The 24,149-nt window shown below is 39.0% G+C and overlaps 1 protein-coding gene across 1 annotated transcript; it reads right to left on the bottom strand.

Annotated features, from left to right (window-relative positions):
* Positions 1 to 5,032: 5,032 nt before the first annotated feature.
* On the bottom strand, positions 5,033 to 24,149 carry LOC105050186 (centromere/kinetochore protein zw10 homolog). The gene is made up of 14 exons (XM_010930110.4): positions 23,400 to 24,149; positions 23,079 to 23,216; positions 20,378 to 20,551; positions 18,955 to 19,113; positions 15,025 to 15,258; positions 14,791 to 14,937; positions 11,728 to 11,820; positions 10,976 to 11,071; positions 9,238 to 9,366; positions 9,052 to 9,129; positions 7,685 to 7,843; positions 7,446 to 7,602; positions 7,202 to 7,284; positions 5,033 to 5,876 (listed from the first exon to the last, which is right to left on the bottom strand). The coding sequence occupies exons 1-14, from the start codon at positions 23,955 to 23,957 to the stop codon at positions 5,793 to 5,795; spliced, it is 2,289 nt and encodes a 762-aa protein (XP_010928412.1). The 5' UTR covers positions 23,958 to 24,149; the 3' UTR covers positions 5,033 to 5,792.

The raw sequence follows: 24,149 nt of genomic DNA on the forward strand, positions 1-24,149 counted from the left end.
GCGGATGAGCTCTCAAATACCTCGCCTTATCCTGAATCCAGCTAATGACGATAGCAGAGTCACTCTCAGCAAAGATCCTCTCTCCTTGAAGCTCCTCCCTCACACAGATGATTCCCGCCTAAGTGGCTCGGAGTTCCGCATTGGGGACGGATGGCTCGAAAAGATAAAAGCCCTCAGTAGCCAACAACTTGGCATTAGGATCTCGGATAATATAGCCTGCACCACCTTTGCCACTCCTAATACTGCCATTAAAGTTGATCCTAACAAGTTTCGAGGAAGGGGGCTCTCAGAAAATCAAAAGAACCCTTCGGATTACTGTAGGCACAGTAAGGGAGTCTCAATATCTCAAGATGATAAGGGACCTATCAACAGTGTCAAAATAGCTATACTTCTCAGCGAAACAACAGGCTCTTTCCAAAACTCGATTTGCAGGCACAACCTCGGCTTCAAAGATCAGGCTATTTCAAAATATCCAAATCTGATAGGCAATGTACGCCATCATACCACCCTCGGGTGCTCCCCTGGTCATGCTTCGATGAATCGCATCCAAGGAGGAAAGCCATAAGCCAGTAGTCAACTCCCAAACTTGACCATCAGCCATCCTCTAAATCAGACACGCCCTCAAGCAACAAAACAAGGCATGCTCCGTTGACTCCTCCAGTCTGCAGATCAAGCAGTCAGCTAGAAGCTCCATGCCTCTATCCTTGAGCAAAATCTGAGTCGGCAAATGATCTCAAGTAACCTTTCAGAAAAAAAAAAGTCTGACCCTAGGGTGGATAGATACTCTCCAAATCCAAACAACGTCAATTCTCCTCTCAGGCGCAGGCTTGCTCATCTCAATGAGGTCCCTAGCAGGGATCTTAGGATAGCAAGATCAACCCCACAACCCTCAAGTCATGGCTCTAATGGATAGGAATCGGGATGGCAAGAATTCTGTCGGCAAGTTGACCATCAAAAACTTCGGATAACATTTTGGACCCTCCAACCCCCGCTGCCGGTGGTGATCAAATCACAGACTTATAGGTGGTCGTCCACCTTCGTGTTATAGATCGGCCAATGAGAGAGGAGCAAGCTGGAGATCCAAGGATCCTGGTACACATCAATCAACATTCCATCTTCAATCAGCCAACTGACCTAGGCCATCACTATAGGAGCGCGGATGCAGATCTCCCTCCAGATGAAGCTGCCACGGATAATTCGGACCTGGGACCCTTGGCTCCAAGCCCCATACCAAGCCCTCATCATCCTGTTCCATAGACAATCAAGTTGGGTGAAGAATCTAGTAGTATGTCTGGCAATCATAGCCTCCCTTCTAACCAGCAAGGATTGGATCTCCAGGCCCCATCCCATACAGACTGGCAGTCACCTCCCAAGATAGCAAGTGAATCCCATGACCACCTTATTTAGAGCCCCAGAGAAAGCTTCAAAACTACTGCTCCAGGCCCCTAAGATAGGATCTCGGCATAATAGTGTTCGTCATGATATAGATCGCAATGGAACTCAAAATAGATCTTATGAGGGTGGTCCTCCCCATCATGGAAAGGGTGTTGGCTTGCCAACCCTTGAGACAATCCCGAACCCGCTACTCCATGGGCCTACAGTCAGTCCTCTCCGATCTCTTTCCTATGATAGAAACTCCTAGGTAGGTCAGGATCCCAATCTGTTCAGGAATCCCAAGCCTGTCCCGAATTATCTGCTTCACCTGGACCTTTGTCTTAGGACTGAAGGTGATCGTAGACTTCTGCAGATTCACAAACTGGCCAAAAGCTCAACAGCATGCCTCAACAATAGTCGTGAAGCACCTCAACTTCCAGATAGTCGTCGACCAATAAGCAAACAATCACCTGCAAAGAGAATGTGTAAGAATGGCTAGATCCCAGAGGTAGGCCAGTAGGGCTCCAGCACTACCCCCTAAATCACCGTCCGAAGAGTACGGCATAAAGCATCAGTACACAAGATAAACAGATAAAGGGAGAGAGGGCATCCTTGACAAAGTCCGCTCGTCGAGTAGAAGAAATCTGTCGGGGCGCCATTGAATAGGATGGCAAAGGTCGGAGCCTCTACATAGTCCATGATCCAGTCAGTCCACATGTCCTGGAAGCTGAACTCTTGAAACATCCTACACAAAAAATGCCAGCTCATCCGGTCATAAACCCACTTCATACCCAGCTTGATCGCCATCAAGCTTCGTCGAATTGAGGTATGCCGCAAATCATGCATGAACTCCTAGGTGAGTAAGATATTATCAGTGATACAGCGACCATTGACAAAAGCACCATGCTCCAGACTAATCAAGCAAGGAATAATCAGCTTCAGATGACTAACCAAGATCCTCGCATATACTTTATAGAAAATGGTGCAAAAATTGATAGGCCTGAAGTGCCCCGAGGCGATGTATCAGATCTCTTCGGATGAGGGTGATTAATGTCCTCTTTCACTCATCAAGAATGCCTCTAGACTCAAGAGCCACCTACACTGCTACAACCACCTCTCCACCAACAATGGGCCAGTATCGATGGAAGAAGAGAGGGAGAAACCCATTTGGTCCTGGGGCTTTGTCCTTTTCGAGAGACCAAAAGGCACCCTGCACCTCAGCGGACAACGGATGAGTCAGGATCTCATTCTCCTCCACAAAAATACTGCACACTAGCTAGGACCCCTAAGGCGTATCTCTGCCTAGAGGGATGGTCCACCGCGACCTGAAAAACTGAAGAATCTGATCCCTGATCACATCATTGTCCTCCACCACTATGCCATCACTATCTCTCAGTTGTCTGATGCGGTTGGTGGATCTTTGGATCATCATGGACTGATGAATGAATCTGATATTTCGATCATCCTCCCTGATCCACTGCATCCTAAACTTTTGCTTCTATAGTGTCTCCTACTGCCTCAACGGAGCATGGTGCTCAAAGAGCATATATCACAACTCCCTCAAGTCAAACTCCTGGAGGCCCCTTCCTGGTCCTCCTCTAAAGCTCCACAATATCCACCTCCACTCTAAAGATAGCACCAACCTCAACACGGTTCCACCAATGAGCTTGCGCCTCGCCAGCTCAAGCCTCTTGGTCACCTGATATCTCGTATCCTCATAGATGGGCATCTTCCAAACCTCTCTAATCAGGTCCCATGCTCTCGGATAAAAAGTCCATGACTTCTCAAATCTAAACAGGGCCCTAAGTAAGTGTAGGCCATCAGTGGTGATGAGTAAGGGGCAGTGGTTCGAAGCAATCCTCAGAAAGTACTGCACTGGATGGTTGGAAAAATGCTAGAGCCAATCGACGATGGCAAGCACCCGATCAATCTTCTCTCAAACCCTAGCTGTCCCGAGCCGATTGTTGCACTAAGTGAATCTAAATCCGGTGTATCCAAGGTCAATCAGGCCCAAGTCATCGATAAACTCTCTGAACTCTCTGGCCTCAATACTATCAATGTATTACCTCCCACCCCTCTCGTGGACCCCCACAATACAATTGAAGTCTTTGGCCATAAGAGAAGGCAAGCCCAGTGCCACCATCTTGGAGATCCCAAACTAAAGAACCATCCACTCCCTATAGTCGGTGCTCGCATATACATCTGACAAAAGCCAAGGGTCACTAGTCTACTCTGAGATGACTAATGCCATCTATTGCTCGCACTTGTGCAATGCATCTGTCCAGACCAAGCCATGTTGCCACAGCACCAAGATCCACCCTGATAGACCCCTGGACTCCACCGCATAAGTACACCATGCCGGTGGGATCCGTCTTCTGATTAGGACGAGGCTCATCCTCAATAGACAGGTCTCAAGTATGACACAGATATCCGGACAGTGCTGCTCGATGATTCTACCGAATGTTGTCCGAAACGAGCGCTTTCCGACCCCTTATGTGTTCCAAATCAATAGCCTCATTGGGACAATTGGCGGGGAAGGGGTTCCTCACCAGTACCCCCTCAGCCTAAGTATCGCCCTCCATCCCTACTACCATCGGATCCATAGCTCCCAGACACCCCTCCTCCCCCTAGATGGCCTGCCTTAGCTGGGCCATTGCCTCACCATGATCCAGGCCTTTCATCGGGCACTCCATATGCACCAATGTACTCTCCATTGCCGAAACCACTACCTGCTCAAAGTGCCCCACTACCGCTAGGCCAACAAGGTCGGCTGCCTGTGCATCCTGCTGAAGTGAGTCCGTTTCTCCTTCCTTTAGGATCCCAGGAAAGAAAGTAAAGACCCCAGGGCCCCTGATGCAGCTGGCGAGTCAATTTGAGCCATTAGGCAGGCTAGGGCCTTCCCCTTGGCCCTGTTTTGCTTAGTAGGGAGTTTTTTTGGGCCCACTGGGCTGTTTTTCCCACCTGTCAGGCTTCACAAGCACCCGGCTCGCATCAAACTCATTGGGCCGGGCACACTTGGGTTTGCTCGAGCCCACCTCCATCGAGTCCGCCATGCCAAAGTGCGGCCTAGAAAAGCCCACGCTCGTGACCTTGCACGAACCTTCCTGCCCTCCTGCACATGGGTCCAGGCCGGACGGCGCTCGGACTTGAGCCCAAATCCACCGCACCAATCCCCATGCTTCCCCCCCCTCCGATCCAATCGTTGATCTGAGCCTTAAGTCAGAGATGAGATTGCCGTCGTGTGATCTTGGATGGTTTACACCGACCATCATATCCCTTAAGCGGATCGACCCAATCCGACCTGTTGACCGACCTGTCTTGACCTGACTCTTTCCTGAGTTGGCTTGCCTCAATTTTCAATCCAGGGTCCAAGTTAACTCAGCCTCTTTCTTTCCGAACCCTCCATCGCCTCTAGCCCGAGCAACCACCATCAGACTGCAACCAGCCATGGCCCCAACTAATCAGCCGAGAATGTTATTTTTTGTCAACAAATTGTTAGGCTAATTTGCTTAGCCATTGCTAATATCTTTGAAGAGAACATTTGATTAGCGGTACCTTTTTATTTGATTAGCGGTACCATTTTTCAAATCTCAAGTATATATTTCCTGTAATAGTGCAAATGCTTGAATAAATCTTATGAATGATCACAGACGAGATCTTCAACAAGAAGCCTGAGAAGGTTGAGAACAATGCTATATACCATAGAACAAGTGTTTTCCATTACAATCCAATGATAATGACATTACAGGCCATGATGGCTCTATCGTATCCAACCAGTATGGTTTACAGATCCCAAATACGGACCCAACCTAAGCCACGAAGGAAGTACATCGTTCAATACCAATGTTTTTGAAAGGCTCTGATCACAAGCGAAAATGTGAACCCGCCTCTTCATAGGAATTCACTGGTTTGCAAGGTTCATAACAAGTGAACCAACCAGCGCACAGAGATTTACTCGGCAACTTCGGCTTCTTTTTATGTAAGTTCACTATCTATGTAGTCTCTGATTGCCAACAAAAGCATGATAATACTTCTGATGGTTCATGGTATTACAGATATGACCGGCCAATTGACCATTGAGAACAGGATAACATTGACAATGGTTACTTCATGTTAGTGTCTGGGTCCGCCTCCCCGGACGGCCTCATTTCAGTACCATACTCCACAGAAAGTAACCCGTTTGTTGAAATTTTCTCACCGTAACCCACTCCGAAGCCTTCCCCATATATTTGGGTCAGCTTTGTGACTTCCTCTATCATTCAATGCTCTCGTGGGCTGGCCAAAAGCTGGAATTTACAATTTGCTTCTACTATGAAGAACCATATACTTCCAAGGGCAAAAAAACAAAAAATATATCCACACGAATGGCGTCCTATTTCAATACAGACTAAGGACCCACATTGTCGGGACATTGTTGCTCATCTACTGATATTTCCTATCCTCCACAAACACTCCTTTCTCAAAGGAGAATCTGCGAAAATTGCTTTCACGAAGTTCTCTATCTGCATGAAGAAACATGGTGTCAAGGCCGGCAAAATCATCAATCAAGAAAGATTTGAATGCCATTCTTTCCAACTTTAAAATAATGAACTTTCAACCGCAAAAGCAAAAAGAATATTCCGATAGACAACTAAAAAAAAAAAAATCTAACTGGTTGGATGAAGTGGAAAGGTGCTTTTTGAATATTATATGATAGGTGCATATCTTGGGGACTTAAAGAAAAATTTTATAGAACAACAGTAAAACAGAGTGCTAGACAATGAAGAAAGTACATTTACCAAAAAAAAAGAAAGAAAGTACATGAAAATAGGCCAAGCATAGCAGAAATAAGAATGTTAAGATACACGTATAATGAAACTAAAAAAGTTAAAATAAGAAATGAATATATTAAAGGAGCTAAAGGGGTTGCACAAATTAAGGACATGGTAATGGAAAATCAATTGAAATGGTATGGACATGTACAATGAAGATTTAAGATGGCTCCAATGGGGAGAGATATTTTGTTTTGTGTTGCAGATGGTAAGAAAAGGGAAGACCAAGGAAGACCTGAAGTGACATGGATAAAGGTTGTGACAGGATATGGAGAAACTTGGAGAAACATCACAGAGCCACCTAAATAGGAATACTTAGGAAATGAGGATTCGTAAAGCCAATTCCAAAAAGTAGAGAAAAACTAAATGGTCATGTTTATGTTTCTGTAAGACAACGCCCATATCATAAAATAGATGGATACTAATGTACTTCCATTCTCCACAAATCTCTACAAACAGAAAAGAGATGGCCGGTTGCCTGGCAGCAAGATTCACATGTTTTCACTAATGCTTGGTGACATCAGCCTTCAAAAATTATCCCAATACCTATAAAATTAGAGTAAATTGCTGTTTACAATAATCATGTACTTCTGCACAAGACACTCGTACCTTTTTTAAAAAAATTTGGATCACTTGTGTTATAACTTCATAAAGTGGGTTATCTTTATAACATGTCTCTAAGCGGAAGTGGAATTCCCCTAACGTTGTTTCCTTTCCATTCACTCAGATCTCTTCCATTTCATCTATTTTTTTTGGATCTTCCCATTCTTCTGAATAAAGGGAAGGGTCACAAATCTATACATTTCAAGCTATCACTAAGAGTTGCTTGGAAGAAAATGAAGAATTGTTATTACAAGCATTAGATAGAGAAGGGCCCTGGTTGATCGCGCCAACAATCAAGTACTAAGAGGAAAAAACACAATTATGTTTTCTTTGAGAGGAAGAAGAACACAATTATGTTATCAAATAAATATCAACAGAGATCAAACTTAAGATGCTAACAAAACTAAGCATACCTCAGATGATAAGAAGCCACAAGCAAGCAGTTCTCCACTTTCCCATGATGTTGTGATGGATATCAGAGGCATATCATACAAGTCTAGCAGGATAAATCGCACCAATAAATTCATGTCAAAATTTTATATATGAATATAGATGTCAATATACAAAGGCATACACATATATATACACATACATCTATGTATGTTTGCATGTATCTATAATGTATGTATACAATCTAGGATAAAAGGAAGGACATACCTGCTAGCTTGCGGAATTTGCATAAAGACGGTATCATGTCATCTAATTTAACCCATATAGTGTCATCCAAAACTTTCTCCTTTTCGTCCACATTAGCAATAAGGGACTCCAACAATGAGGATAAATTCTCTAATGCCATGTGGATCAGTCGTTGTAGCTGAAATGATAAGAGCATATTACCTATCTTCTGCAGTAATTTGAAGCCTATAAAGAATTTGGATAAGGGATTTTGGGAGAACCTGCAAAGTCTCTTCAGCCGCCATGTCATCTAAAAGTAGCATATCTTTAGTAATTCTACAAAAGATAGAATCCAAGATCGTGCACATAGTTTTCTTGTATGTTGATGCCAGCATGAGTGGCTCCCACATAATATGTACTTTCTCTAGAATGAAGACAACCTGACCATGATACATGCATCTTTAGACCACAACATGTAATGGTATTAATCACATACTGACTACTTGTTTTCAAATGGTCATAATGTGAATGGTTAAGGAGACATTCTCATAATCAGAATGATCAAATCTAATACACAAATTTATGGCGGCAATCTAATCCCAGCAGACTTAACCAAAATCATGTGATCCTTTGTTATCCTCACTACTGATATACTGAATTATAAATACATATACCTACAAACATACATTCATGTGTAATATATATATATATATATATATATATATATAGAAAGAGAGAGAGAGAGGGGGGGAGGATTACGCATTAAACATTAAATATTTAGTAAAATATTAAAAATAGAGATCCATATTGTTGATCGTGATCTATACTACTATAAGTACCAATAAACAAAATATATATATTTATTTTGGTGGACCCCTACCTATGCATCAAGTGAGGGCAAAAAGTCAAGACCTCCAAGTTTTAAAAGCAATATCTTTATCTAAAACAAGGATAGATTACCTTTTACATGGATTTACGCTCTAGGAAGCCTAACTAGTATAGTCTTCACATTGTCCACTTAATTTACTCTTGAAGCCACAGCAACCAGAAGGTTGATGTCAACAATTCAATCTACAATGTAAATGGAGATGGCTAGCAAGTTGATGAGACTGAAGCAAAACTGTCCACAGTGACAGCTCTGCAGTTGAGAACGGGATGTGCAGAATTCTGGCTCATCTCTGTGCAGATACCATAATTCTAGCAGGTGCGCTTGTAACAAGCCATCAAGTCCCTCTTGGAGGGATCTGATCTGATATTGATAGATAATGCAGAGCCAACTTTAAAAGTAGTGCTATGTTAACTACCCAAACATTTTGGATGCCAGGTTCATCCAACAATTCAAAATTCCAATTATAAGAAAACCACATCACTGTGGATACCAAAGGAAAAGAAAATGAGATACATTTTATTTCAACATACTGTAGGAAAATGCAAACTAAAACAGATTAATTTCTATTATTAACTTTTGTGAAATAAGAAAGTTATGATACACAAAATTGAAAGCTTCACAACCCAAAGAGCAAGCATGTTCGACCACATACAAGAAATATAACTACAATTTTACTAAATCTAATTGTCATTTGATCATTTTAATACATTAAGAATATGAAAAGTCTTATTTGTGTATGGTACAAGATAGCTAGAATACCTGCTCTATACTAAACTTTGCTAACTCGTATTGTTGAGATTGGTGGGTATTCTGAAACCCATCAGCCCCATCTATAGCCTGAAAACCAAATAAAAAAAAAATCAAATGGAAACAATAAATGTCTTACAAGAATTAAGCAATCCAATCAATAGATGAAAATGATTCTAATGAACAACAAAGGCGTACCTCCTTCAAACTACTAAAAACTAGCTGCACTTGCTTTTGCAGTATGTCCTCTGCCAACTGGTAAAAACTTGGGGCCAGATCAACAAATACTGCCTGATTATTCAAGCCACTTGGAAAATCTGCACGATACTGAACACAAAGAAACTTATCTTTTATAAGCTGGTCAATTGAATAAAATCTAGGCTGGAGTAGTTTCGTAAGCACAGTAAAAGATTAACTATGCTAAGAACATAGAAAGGTAACATCTAGTGCAAGGTTTATCAATGTGAATCACATCAATCACATCGTAACTCACTAAGGTGTAAATAATCATCACTTTAGGAATGCAAGCATACAAAAGAGTAAGCCACAAAATGCTCAACTTTTAGGGACTTAATAGAAGCACTACAAACTGAAAGAAGATAATGAGCCTCAGGAACTGCTTCCAGCTCTATAAGCCAATGAGCAAAAATCTGAATGCATCCCTTGAACTTATCTCTAAACAAAAAAGGTAACTTATAGTAGAAAATAGAAGCTGTTGGAAGTCTTCAACAAATCACAAGTTGAATGCTAGCATATAAGATAGATTTATGCTATTGCTTGAAAAACCATTTCCTTGATTATAAACTTCAGTATGCTACCGCTTGGAAAACCATTTCCTTGGTTATAAACTTCAGTTTTTCAGGAACCACACTATGGGGACATTTGGTATAAGGTGATCCATCCAAAATCAGGAGGATGATATGAGTGGTGCTGATGAGATCACCGCGTTTGGTTGTATCATGGTGATTCCACGTAACAGTGATTTCAAATCACTCTCTCTTCAAATCACCCCCCAACCCAGTGATGGGATAACCGTCCTCGAGGTCGGCAATCCAAGATCACCCTCAAACAGTGATCTAATATAAGGACAAAAATACCCATCCATCCAGTAAAAAAAATTGGTATGTTAATATACCGTTAATATATTATATCATTATTGTATATATAATATTATATTATATTTGATATTATATATTATATTTATGATATATTACATTATAATATATTATGAATCATATTATTATCATATTATGATTCAATGATAATTTTAAATTACTGTAAAAATATCTTATTGTACTATATATTTATATAATAAAATATTTAATATATTACTTCAATTTATCTTATTTTTTTAATCAAAATAAATATTCATATTAATAAATAATATAAGTATAAATAAAAATATTAATTCTATAATAATAATTAATATATTTTATAGGATCAATAATTTATAGGACTAATATATATATTTTTATAGAATCTATTAATTATTAATATATTAATAAATAAAATAATATTTTATTTATAATATATTATATATGATTAATAAAAATATTTTTATAGAATATATTATGGATAGTTTTAGTATTATATAATCAGTGATCTTGGATTCCTATAGAATACCAAATAAATTACTCGTAGATACTCGAGGATGTTTAATCACTAGATCATGGTCTACCAAATGCCGTAATCTTAAATCACTAGTGATCAGATCACCACAGGATTCAGATCACAGTAATTCTAGATCACCATGGTGATCTTATTTGGGTCACCAAACGCTACCTCTGTGAATATTTTCAGATTAATTTTGACCAATTTGAGCTGGTATACCATGTCTTCACCTTGCTTGTGAAGCAGTCAAATAAAAAACCAAAAACTAGAAACCAAGAATAGATTATATGTGTACAATTAGTGCAGATTGCAAGTCAATACATACCTCAAAGGCAAGTCCAAGAATCTCTTGAGACAGATAGTTACAGTCATTGTAGATGACTATAGCCACTTGGCTGATGCTATCCAACTGCCTCTCAAGCTACATACACAGAAATTAAAAAGATCAGTTCAAATGCCATAGTGACGATATGTATGTCATGTACACATAAAACATTGAGAAGACAAGAACCACCAGCGCAAGATCTATTGCACAGGGGGAAAATCCTGACACCTTTATGTTTTAATTCACTTAATATTAGCAAGCATATAAATTCTTTTTGATATATTCAAATTATTTTTAATATATATAAAGTCTCTTTAATATAATAGAACTTAGATTATGTATATCTAGTAGCAGTTGTCAGATGAATCTGTATAATCATAATGCAGTAAAATCAACAACAAGAATTAATTGTTTCTTGAGTTGAATCAGATGTATGGGATTAGAATTGCAAGCATGAATTCTCATTCAAAGTGGTCTTAAAGATTGAGAAGGGATAAGCGACCCAAGAAAACCGGGCGAACTAATGTCGCTGAATTTATGTCCTTCACAACACTAATGAAGGGAGTCTGATACAATGGCAATTCTGGGTAAGCAAAATACTGAATTGATGCCATTGCAGATAACCTACTGGAATGATAAAACTACCAAGTATAAATAAAATCCAAATGCATGTAAACTTAAAATATCTACAAGCATTCAGGAAGTTCAGATGGTAGAGTTCTTTTATGTGCAATAGGCGATGAAGTGTAGACCTTGATTGGCACAATAGCTTTGTACAAAAGCAAAACATCTCTTGCAGCATGGTAAAGCTCCTTTGCGACTCTCGTGGATGATAAACAAGCATCCTGCACTGATTGTTCACAATTAAAAATTATGCACATCAAAATATTGTTGATTGATCAAAAGATCAAGGAACAAAATTTAAATTTCATTAAACATAATAACAGCAAAGAAGAAAGGTGTAGAGCAGCAATATATGGCCACTGAATCAACTAGGTTGTTCTTATGATGAATATAACTAGTGCAAACGACAGCAAAGATAGAAGCAAAGAACTGATTTCTTTATACATGAACAAAAGCAGTTTAAGTTCATGCCAACAAGTTCCCTTGAAGTTTTAACGAAACAAATTGACTCTTTTGTATATGGTGCAGTGGGAGGTAAACCTGAAGTGAAGTTCTAGGGAAGATATAGAACTATCTGCATCGATCAGGACATAAAGTAGAGCATGAAGCTAAATCATGATGGGTGAGGTCCTAGTTGACATGTCTACTTGCTAACCAATCAGCTGGCTGATTGGCATCATGCATGGTATGTGTTACGTGGAAAGCCTGGAGGTGTCGCCGGGATGAATATCCTTTAGAAGTGAATGGTGAGATGCTGTGGCCTCTGAATAATTCTCGGTCCAAGTAAATACAGTCCGTAAGTCCCGTTCCATCCAAACCCTTGTCAACCCAAGGCGGTAGACTGCAGCAATAAGTCAGTCCTTGCTGCTCTCAGCTCAGCTGTTGGGACAGATGTAGTGTTGGATCTTCGTGAACCAGCATAGAGTACATGACTGTTGTTATCTCTATTGATGAATCCAGCACCTGCTTTGCCAGATCTTACAGATCCATCAAAATTAATCTTTTCCATATCAGGCACAAGGGGGGGGCATCCAACATAACTGAAAAGGTTACCAATTAAGATGGCTCTAGGAGCCCAGCATGCCCTAGTGTTTCACTCATTGGAGAGTGGAGACAATAGTGGTAAAATAGAATTGGCATGTCTACAAATTGCTCATGGATATATAAAAAGGGAAATGAAGACAAACATATTAATATATGACAGACTAGCAGTTATCTATCACATTCTATCCAGCACTCTAATATATAATAAATTTGAAATCTGCGTAGTCACAAAAAATGATTCAAACCTTATAATAGTGGATGGAGATACGGATGATCATGTTCCCAGGAAAAGAAATGTCAAATAAATGCACAAGAAGCACTACTAAAGTTTTGTGTATCACTACATGATCATGTAATTACAGGAGATTTAATATGAATGTCAGAAAACTATATTTATCTGCAAAAAATATGTGGCAATTATGAGGGTACATATTCTTGGGTAACAGCTAAGAAGATGACATCTGTAGAACTTGTGCTGGATATGGTTAAGCTAAACTGAGAACTACAGCATAAAAGCAAATTGGCAATATAATGCTCAATCATGAATTAGGACAAATGCCACTTCTTAATCAGGCAACAACATGTAGGAGCAATTTCCAGTGTTGGAATGCCAAATGACAGGCTGTGGATTTTGAGTATAAGAAACTCCAGCCCCAGTAACCAAGCCACTATGAATCCTAAACGATAAAGGGAAGGTCCAATTACAACATCCATGACAAACACAACCCCCTGATTTTTTTGGACTTAACAGAGTTTTCATATTGTAATTCGACATGGATCAAATGTAATTTGATGAATGTTATTTTTAATTTATTTTTCAAAATTTATGTGTTTTGCATGTTTCAAGTGTTTTTGTAAGTGAGATTTGTCCAATCCTCAAACAAGGTCAGGGGTGGCAAATGGGTTGGGTTGGGTTAGATACACGTCTGGTCGGGTTAGAAACAGGTGAATCAAAAATTTGTAAACCTAGACCTAAACCATTTATTAAATAAGTCAAAAATCCAAAACCAAACCCAACCTCTTTATTAAATAGGTAACCCAACCCTACCCACATAACTTGTTTAAGGAACAGGTTGGATCACGTTAAACAAGTCAAATGGGCTTTAAATGGACTACACGGGTCTTAAAATGGCTTAAATGGGTCAAAACAGGTTAAGCAGGTCATGACTCTAAACCCAAACCTGAAGCTGGTCAACTCATTTACAACCTAGATCTGCTCATCCGAACCCTCATAAGCTGGGTACAAGTTCATTTGACAACAGCAAATTAAAAACACTGCCTTTTGAAGTGCTACCAACGTCCTCTTCTTCTTCTTCTAGGTGTCTGATTAGGACACTGTAGACACGGAAGTTTTTACTAGGAAGTCAAATATGAATAACTAAGTTTACTTCAAATATCAGTAAGCATCTACCAGAACTGAAAAATGACATAGCAAAAGAAAAAGGTCACATCCAATGCAATGAGATCTGATAAATCACTAATTTTCTTCTTATTCTTCTTCATCATCATCATCATCTTCTTCTTCTTCTTCAATCCAAGACTGTCATCCCAGGAGTCTGATTAGGACATGGAAGCTTTGCTAAAAAGGAAGATAGATATGAATAACCAAGCTTACCTCAAATGCAGGTAAGCACCTCTCAAAGTTGAAAAAGGACACAGCAGAAGAAAAAGATCACACGCAATGCAATGAGACCTGATAAATCGCTTATTCAGAGTATACTATAAAATCCATTTATCGTATGAAACTTATGACGACGCATTCACAAACTATACAGCAAGTAAAATTTAATAAACCTAGCAGTTCAAAATAATGTAGAAGATAAGGAGCTACAATCCATGGTAAAACATAGCATTCCTTGTATCATCTATATTTCTTACTCAACATAAGATATAAATATTTGAACAAAATACAACTAAATGGATTTTGAGAAAACTTATACAAAATATTATGAATCTCAAACTACCAATCTGCAACATGATTTCCTGCACGACCCAGAGTAAACAATATAAAATAAAAATTGTATGAGTTTATGTACAAAACTCAACATCAGCGAAATTCTCAGGAAGCACAGGAAATTCTTAAGCAGGAAATATTTGATCCCAAAGTGATTGGGGCCCCTATAAAAGCAAAACAAAAAGAGATATACCTTAAGTGCTTCATGCACTAATTTCATAAGTTGAGAGGCTGCTTTGGATATGATACACTTTTCAGGCTGGAAAAGCAAATCAGCAGCATACTCGGAGGAACATTCTACAACATCAGAAGCATGCAAGGAACTTTTTGATGCATTTTCCTGTGACATGAATTACCAATTCATATTACAGTAATTTACTTAAGAAATAGTCAATGATAAAAATGACATTCGCATACATAGACTCACCAGTGAAAAGAAATAATCAAACTGTAGAAGGCAGTTTCTTGCACTTGCCAAAATCTCATTTCTCCTCCTAGAAGCAAAATGAACTTCGACATTGTAAGCAAAATGACTCAATTTTTCTTCACTTTTATCGGTTGTTGAAATAAACATCATTTCCTTTAACAAGGTCTCAAATTCAGCAGTACATTTCATAATATTTTCAAAATCCGTGATTTTTGAAGCATCATCAGGGACAGCCTGAAACAACCATTCTAACTTTTATTATTTAGCATTCACAATCATATTCAAAGTTGTAAACAGGAAATCAACATCATTTCAAAAATAATAATAATAATAAAATAAAAGCAGAATACTGTTTCAATAGAAAATGCAGCAGAGAATCGATGCAAGATCACATGTTCGTCACAAATTACTTCACATGAAAATGGTTTTGCTTTTCTGGAATTAACCTAACTCTTCAACAAACGAAGAACCAGCATGCCATCAGAAAAATGAACCTTGGTGCAGCTTTTGAAGATAATGAGGAATTACATATGTAAAGGATTTACTGCAGCAAAAAGGAATTTTGGTGTAGCTTATTTTCTTCTTGCAACAAAATAAAAGGAACAATGTTCAAGTAGAGCCCAGCTGAATGTCTCCATCAGCCCAGAGGAGATGACTACTGTAAACCCATGAAATTTGATTTCCCCTTTTTTTATAGGAGAATCAGTCAGCTCACAAGGCCAATGCATCATTTTTCTCCCCTATCAGCATTTAGACGATCAACCAGCTAGATTGAAACGGTTCATGACAAAGCACAGTTCAGCGGCATCAGCCCACCAATCTGCTGTTTGATTTCCCTCATAGAAATCTGCAAGCATATAACTTGAAAGAGACTTCAAATTAAATTATAGCAATCCACATAGAAGGGGCTGGTGAAGGCTGCTTTGCTTTCCCCCAAGTAGGTCTACAATCATGAATCATCCCAGGAGATGATGATTGTGCTATGTTCAAACAGTTACATATCAAGGCAGAGCAACCTGTATACGCTAGCTGAAACACTTGTGATTAACCAGAGAGAAACTGAAGAATGAGGAGGACACCAAACTTGACATATTGCACGATACTGGTAATACTAGCAAAGGAATTAGTGTCCTGAGAACATCCATTGGTTTTCCGATGTCATTTGGCTCCTCTCTATGATATCTAGGACTCAGTGACTTTGGTAGGTTGGTCTTATTGGAGACATCAGAGAGACTGGGAATGTCCCCCCTTCTAGAAATTTTTTGATCATTTCTACCTAACCAGATTTAGCCATCCTTCTTGACATATCAAATGATGATCCTTTAATGATGATGGTGAGTTTAACGATGATGGCAAGTCATGAATTTACCCAAAACAGTTAAACCAAGTCATTAGACATTCTAAAGCAACTTATTAACAGCCAAGCAGCTACCCTGTTATTAAACTTGCATAAGCCCCTCTTGTGACAGATGTTTGACAGAAGAAGCAATTTCCTTGCAATGCAAATACCTGTAACCTCCTTTCTTTTATCATAGATACGCGTATTACAGAAACAAAACCCTTAATCATTATAAACAATTACCTGCATTGTATCAACTCTAGCCAGAGAATTAAAACAAAAAAAAAACTTCCAAAAGCTTCTTCATTACCAAAGTTCCATGGGCCCCAGATATTTTATTGAAAAAGTTCAAACCAAGGTTTGACCGGTATTAAGCATATTTTGCGATACCTCTAGCAAACCAATATGTTTTATGAATCCTTAGTACCATAATATACTGACACATTGTAGTTGGTGTCACCTTTGTTCTATTTGCACCAACTATCATACCATGCATGAAAATTGGTGCAAACTATCCAAAGTTAACACATGGGGCATGGCCATTTAAGCTTAGCAATTTGTAAGTTTCCCAATAGGCAGTCTAATCATTGCAAATATTTCATACCACAACAAGATATGTTAGACTATTAAATAATATGAAATCAATAACCTAATATATGCTAGCCCCCAGGTGAATACCCCCCTTTCTCTCTCCCTCCCTCCCTCTCCTTCCTCAACCCCCTCTCCCTCTCCCTCCTCCTTCCACTTCGGCCCTCTCCCTCCCTGTGGTTCCGGTACACCATGGTTTGGTACGATACAGACTAGTGCCATACTGTACCAATCACCAGACGGCATGCTTATCGGTACCAATCCTGCCATCCTTGATCTAGCATCACAGTGAATACAAAAGACCCATGCTGAAGGCTCATGAGCAAAGCCCTAATCATGTTTTCCAACTATTAAAAGAAGTTTAATGTGAAAACTAACATGAATTGGCATTCTATCAAATCATCAAGCCTATAATAAGCTCATGTTAAGGAGATAACTTAAAAATGACCCAGCCAATTTTTAAAATGACCAGAGATATTAATATACAAGTATGGAGGATATGATCAATGAAAACAAATAGAAATGTCAAAAATCCAAATCTCCATCTACTAAGTGTCAATGTTATGTTTGTTGTATTTGACATGAATCTATTAATATATTAGAAAATGACAGGTTATCAAGGTAGTGGTAGTCAAGTGTCACTTGGCAGTAGGGGGCCTAGCAGCTCCAAAGCCCCCAGGTAGTTATTCCCTTTAATTGAAAAATAGAACAAGAGGACAAGAAGGGAAGAAGGAGGAGGAAGTAGAGAAAAAAGAAATGGGTTGGGATGGATGGGGGAAGGGGGAGGGAAAAGGGAGAGAGGAGGGGGGGAGGGAAAAGGATAAAAGGTATTAGGAAAAAAAAGAACATGAAGAACCAAATAAGATGGCCAAAACATATAATGGAGATATATAAGAAAGAAGAGATAGAAGAGTTGAGAAAATATAGAGGAAAAGAAATTCAAAAAAGTATAAAAGAAAATGAGAAAGAGATGAAAGAGGGAAAAGAGAAAGGGAAAGAAATAGCCAAGTACCAAAAAGGAAAGAGGAAGAAGATAGGAAAGCAAAAGGGGCGAGCTTACTAATTGGAATTGGCCAATGGAAGGGTCATCAACGATGAGGCACTATATTTTATTCTCCTCTCATGAACAAGAGAAACAAGTAAGGCTTATATGCACGCACCTATGTTAGCTAGACACTCCACTTTTAAGGTTTCTGGGAGTTTTGACACTTTGGACATTTCAGAAAAAAACGACACAACACCTGTTGGACACCCAACTTTGAAGCATCTTGTTGATATCAGCTGACATTTGGCACTTTTTTGCAATGTTATGCAGGGAACCATTAGATTTGAGTGTTGGATGTTTTAGATCGTTTTCTTTTTCCCATAGAAAGCTATCAAGGCTTTATGGATACTTCAAGAAAAGTGTCCTTTTTTTCTTTATATAAATTGACCAAGGTTATATGAATATGAAGTGTTATTATATTTTAAGTATAAATGTATTATAGCAAATTAATTTAAGCATCTCAATGCATCTTGAGCAACTTTAAATAAACCTAGCAAATAACTTAAGCAAACTCGCATGAATAACAAATAAGAACATGCATATTGTTCTAGCTTAGAGGCCAAGGGGGCACCTAGACTTTATGTAGTGCCTGGGTGGCTGCTTTACCTATGTAGTACCTAGGGAGTTATTTCCTCATAGCATGACCTGCTTAGGCACCTAGGCTGACTGCATAGGCCCCTAGGGGAAGATCTATGACATGACTATAAAATGGGAAAATAGGTGAAGGCAATAAATAGTTAGAAGATGCAGTACATGATAATAAAATGCTAGTTTACTAATACTAGTCTTCAGTTCTTCACCAATTTTAGAACCTCTAACATGCAATGCAAATATGATACTAGTGGCAATTTATGTATGCATCATGCAACTAAAATTATGATCAATATTGATAGGAAGCTAATGCTGATGCAAATAACAACAATGAAAATGTTTGATGAGTTGAATAGTTGAAACACACCTTGGAGAGGAAGTGAGTGATAATGAGGTCTGACATTCTTGACCAAGTCAATCTTCCAAAGCACCGCATCCATGTACCATTCTCAAAGCAAATGAATCGGTAGATAAATTTTATTATCTGAATAAGTCTTGCATAAAGAGTTGCACCATCTAGGCTTTCCTACAAAACAGGAGGCAAAAATATAAAAAAGAGCTTTTTGAATCTGTCCAGCCTTACTGCAATAAATAAATTATGTTTAGTAGGAGCCATCATGAAACTATTTAAGGAATAAAAACAGGAAGACAGTCCTTGCTGAATTGAATGTGGCATGCTTACTGCTTGGAAAAGGAATGCTCATAATTTTGGTTGCACACATTCTAAAGGCACATCATAGTGTGAGCCATTGAACCAGCTAATCAAGGAACACTCATGACAGCTTTTCATTTATGAAATGTGTACCTCAGCTAAAAAAGGCTCCATGAAGACAAACACCTCATACCTTGTATGACTGCCTTAGCTGCTCACACTGATATCCCAGGGAAAAACTGTTAATCTTCTCTCTTCAACTTAAAAGTTATTGTGTCAATATGATCAAAGTTAACTTGAAAATCCAGTAAGAAGATTAGGGTAACTGAAAATTAAATTATCTTCCTAACCTAGAGAGCTACACTCAGACACCGTGTTAGATAAATTAGCTTGAAGAATAATTGGGACCACCCTTCCAACAGAGGAAGCAGCACCGCCAATTTAACAGCTGTTGCAGCAAGTTAGATAAAGATGAGAAGGAAAGAGGCCAAGAGGGTTAATTTAAATATGTTAGCTTGTCACATCAGAATAACAGAAAAAAGAAAAAGCAGAGAACTCAGGCAGAAAACAAATCCCTTTTAGAGATTAAGATAAAGAGTGATGTGCCAATTTCTTCTTGGACATGTAAGTATTACATACCTGCATGTAAAATTACAAAAAGCCTAATTACAGAGATCATGATGTATACAGTCTAATGATGTATTCAGAATTTTATATGATAGAAATAGACAATTTTTTGTTGTTGGACCTGATTTAAACATATTAAAATCAAGGTTGTTAAAGGACAAAAGGTGGTTAAGACCAGCACACCAGCTGATTCTGCATCTCTTTGAAGGTAAACCTCAAAAACACAATAACCATAAGCATCAAGCTGCACCATATATAACAATAAAACAAAAAGAATATAGTACATTTATGTACTACATCATTACAAATTGTAAAAATGTAATACATAGTTCTTAGTTTTATTATTCATGGTGCAGCTTCTTTTTTTTTTTTTTTTTTTTTTTGTGAACTTGCAGCTTCTTTGTTAATGGAATATTGACTAAAGACATCAATGAAGTGTATACATTTAAATTGTAGTGTTAAGAAAAAAATTATACAGTTAAAAGCTGATTGACAGAAATGTTGCACATACCTGAACTTCAGATGATGACATCAGGCTAAGAATTGCCTCTCTCTTTTCATCAGAGTCCTGATTTAGTTGTTCCACAAGAATGTTGATGGATCTCTTACTTATTGCAGGAACCATGACATGTTTGATCATTAAATCTGCTATTCTTGCCAGTCCATAATCTAGAACATCAACTATCTGCATATGATGCACAAAAGAGACAGTAGGAAGAGGAAAAATAGATGATATTGATTTTATTAGTAAACCATCTTAAAGGATAGTATCTTACAAGCTACAGCCTAGGAAAATAACATGTTAACAGATTTATGGGCCACCTGGACCAACTCAACATCAGTTATCAACCAAATTTGTGAAGGACATGAGTTTATCCATAAGAATTTTCAATAAAAAATATCCAGCAGCAACAAGTGCAATGACACTCAAAAATCTCAAACAGGAATAAGAACAAAAGATAAGTGCAAAGCATTAAACCCACCTTCTATTTATGCTAGTTTACTCTCATAGTTTCTGTTACTTCATTACTTAGTTGTGGGGTTTCAACTGCAGAACATGGCACTAAAGATGTGTTCTTTAATCTCTGTGTACTCTGAGACCCTAGGAGTGAGAAGAACATGAAAAAGCCAACCTATTATAGCCATGAGGTCCATGCTGAAGACAACTGGGACCAATAAGGAAAGCTTTTAATAACAGGAAATACATTCATTTCATTCCAATTATTTCCTCAGAACCTGAAGATGATTAGTAAAGTCTTGTCCAGAAAAAAATGAAAAGAACATGTTCTAGGATGTTTTAGTCTCTTCAGCATGAATTTCCCTGTTTGAGTATTGTTATTAACTACAAAATATATTCCAAATGGTGCTACATCTGTCAATCTTTGACAAAGCAGTGTCTTTAACCATGTAACCATCTCATTCCTACTTTATTTCTTGCTGAGCCAGTGCTTGAAGTACTAATGGAGAATAATATGCTATCAGCTATCAAAGGCACCATCGCCAAACTATGATCAACACAAACTAGACTTCCCCTGCTACTAAAATTTTACCACAGGAAGTCACTGGAGCAAGCATAATCAAATGGCTATGCGTAAAACAACCTGATGCCAGAATCAAATCTCAAAAAAGAAATGTTCTTTGATCAAAATCTGGCTGATACTGCAGTCATAAGCCAATCATTACAAATGAACCAAAGGTACTTTTTAAAATTACATTTGATATAAAGTTGTTTAAGCTTGCCTTAACCTTGGATAGCAAGGTCAAAAAAAATGTAATCAGCTCAAGATTTGTAGAAAAATGACACTCTTGACCTTAAAAAGTCTTTCTCCAGCAAAGAAAGTTTTTCTTTCCATTTGTCAGTACAAAAAAATATTTACTGATGTTTCAACCATAAAAAGCAACAAGCCTCCAACACAACTCATTCTACCATTAACACAATGGCTTCCCTAGGACAAAGCATTAATATTTAATAGTTTCTATAAAAGAAGAAACATTAGGATCCTAACAACCATAACACCAAACCAACTTAGTCCAAAGGGTCTTATCAAGAAAACCTGGACAAAAACAAGAAGCAGCCCTCTAATAGATTTTATTTTTGATCTAAAAGGCACCTAATATTCCCCACTCTGATTGTACTCAATTCCTACAAGCTTTAAGAACAAACTTCAACCAAGAAACATTAAAACAACACCAAAAAAGTCTTGAACTCTAAATCCTGCAGTATGGTGTAGCCAATGGTAGCATCAATAATATCACATCCGTAAACTGATAACAAGTCTTAGCATGTCTTTGGACCAGAACTAATGTTTTGAAGTTGATAGTGCTCGAACTGGAGTCAACCATGATAGCTCCTGCAGTATAAACTTTTCGTGCCAATAATGCTTTTCATTGACTTAAGGTGGTAATTTCCATGTACGACTCCTCCATGATCTTGAGGTAAGGAGAGACAATTCCTCCATAATCACCCTCTTTGAGTATTGTGGCTTTCAGATAATGGTTATAAACATGAAGATACATGTAAAACATGTTACTCCTCATCCAAGGAGATTCATCACTGCCCACATGTATGAAAAAAGAGATAATAGTTGGCTTCAAAAGATCAGTTAAAAGAAGAAGAAGAAGAAGAAGAAGAAGAAGAAAGAAAGAAAGAAAGAAAAAGATACCTTTCTCCTTTTATTCAAGGATCCTTGAGGATTGCCACGATTTTAGTGGAGTAGATAAATGTAATAATTATATGCCGAACACCCAATTATGCATGGCCTTGAAGATGTGTAATCAGGAGTATGGCACATGATTTAACTCAGGCTATCATGTAAGCCTCTTGTGTTTCAAGATACGAAATCCCACAAGATTTTGGCTTGCATTAGGAACAAACTGCTTTTAAGATTCAAACTTAGCTTACTGGCCCTCTATCATGGGTCTCTTGCAATCAAAACACATTAAATTACTATTTCCTGCACTTTCCATAGTAATGAGTAGCAGTATTCTTAAAAGAAATGCCAATTCATGAGATGTAAAAGGCGTACATTGTCAATGAAAAGGACATACGGAAAGTCAAATATGAGTTTGCATACAGATAAAAACCAAGATAATGCTGTCAAGAGAGTAACCACAGTTGGTAAGCCACTAAATCAGAGAAATAGTTATCACTAAAAGATTGGCTTTTCCCAAGTGGTGTAAAACTGAAAACATATAGTACTGAGAAAACTTACCTTCATTGCCTCCAATGCCTGATGGAGCTCTACTTCACCCATATCTCCAACGGTGGACCTAGACCTTACTATAACTCTGTCATTCTCTAGATCGAACTGGACAGAACTTCCCACAATTTTCGCAAGCACCCCTTGCAGCTGTTAAAATAAATAAAAGAAACACTAAATTTGGTTCACTTCTGGGAGACTTAACTGGTCAAAACAAGAAATAAGTCAGCAAAATACAAACCCTAACTATTCCATGGCAATGCACCAATATGACTGAAAAAGGAATTTTAAAGTAAGTGTGATAACTGGAAGTAATCATGAAATCTCTTATACCTCATCGAAGCACTCCGTCCACTCCTTCCTCAAGAACCCATAAACCGCCGGCTCTGGCTCTCCGCTCACCTCCTCCATCCCAGAAACCAACAGCCCCGCCTTCAAATCCCTCACAGCTACGGAAGCCTCCACCAACCTCCCGGCCCTGAGATCCTCCCTCGAGGACCGCAGCCTCTCCCGCAGCAGGGATATAGTCCGCACCATGGCCAGCGCCTCCCGCCGCTCCTCCAACTCCCGCCGCTTGCTCCTGATTTCCTCGGCGATGTCCCGGATCTCACGGTCAAGGGGGCGGTCGGAAAGAAGGCGGAGGGCGTCCGAGAGGGCGGCGGCGGCGGCATCAGCCCCGGCGGCGGCCTCGGAGCAGCGGGAGAAGATGTCGGCGAAGTCTTGGCGGTGGGCGAGGACGTAGTCGCGCACCTTGTCCTTGATGTGGAGCGATCGGATCTGGAGGCGGTCGATGAGGAGGCGAAGGTCGGGAGCGGAGAGAGGGGAGGACTCGTCGATGTCCTGGACCGACAGGAGATCCCTCACGTCGATGGAGCCCAAGAGGACGTCCATCTCTTCTTCGACCTTTCTTTCTTGCTACCTTCCCTTCTTTCTTCCTCTCTCGCTCGTATTCTGGACTTTTTGGTTGCGGGTAAATGGTGACGGGAAGGGGAGCGGAGCAGATCCGTGAGCTCGCCCCGTTGGGCGTCGCGACTCGGTGTCTGAGATTTCCCTTCCTGTTTGGACTCTTAGGATGATCCGAAT

The sequence above is a fragment of the Elaeis guineensis genome, chromosome 8 (assembly GCF_000442705.2).
Source record: "Elaeis guineensis isolate ETL-2024a chromosome 8, EG11, whole genome shotgun sequence".
Lineage (NCBI taxonomy): Eukaryota > Viridiplantae > Streptophyta > Magnoliopsida > Arecales > Arecaceae > Elaeis > Elaeis guineensis.

Coding starts and splice junctions, on each gene's coding strand:
- LOC105050186 (XM_010930110.4), bottom strand. CDS start 23,957: ATGGACGTCCTCTTGGGCTCCATCGACGTGAGGGATCTCCTGTCGGTC. Junction 11,821..14,790: donor TAGTGCATGAAGCACTTAAG/GTATATCTCTTT, acceptor CAATCAGTGCAG/GATGCTTGTTTATCATCCAC. Junction 7,603..7,684: donor CGGCTGAAGAGACTTTGCAG/GTTCTCCCAAAA, acceptor TTATCATTTCAG/CTACAACGACTGATCCACAT.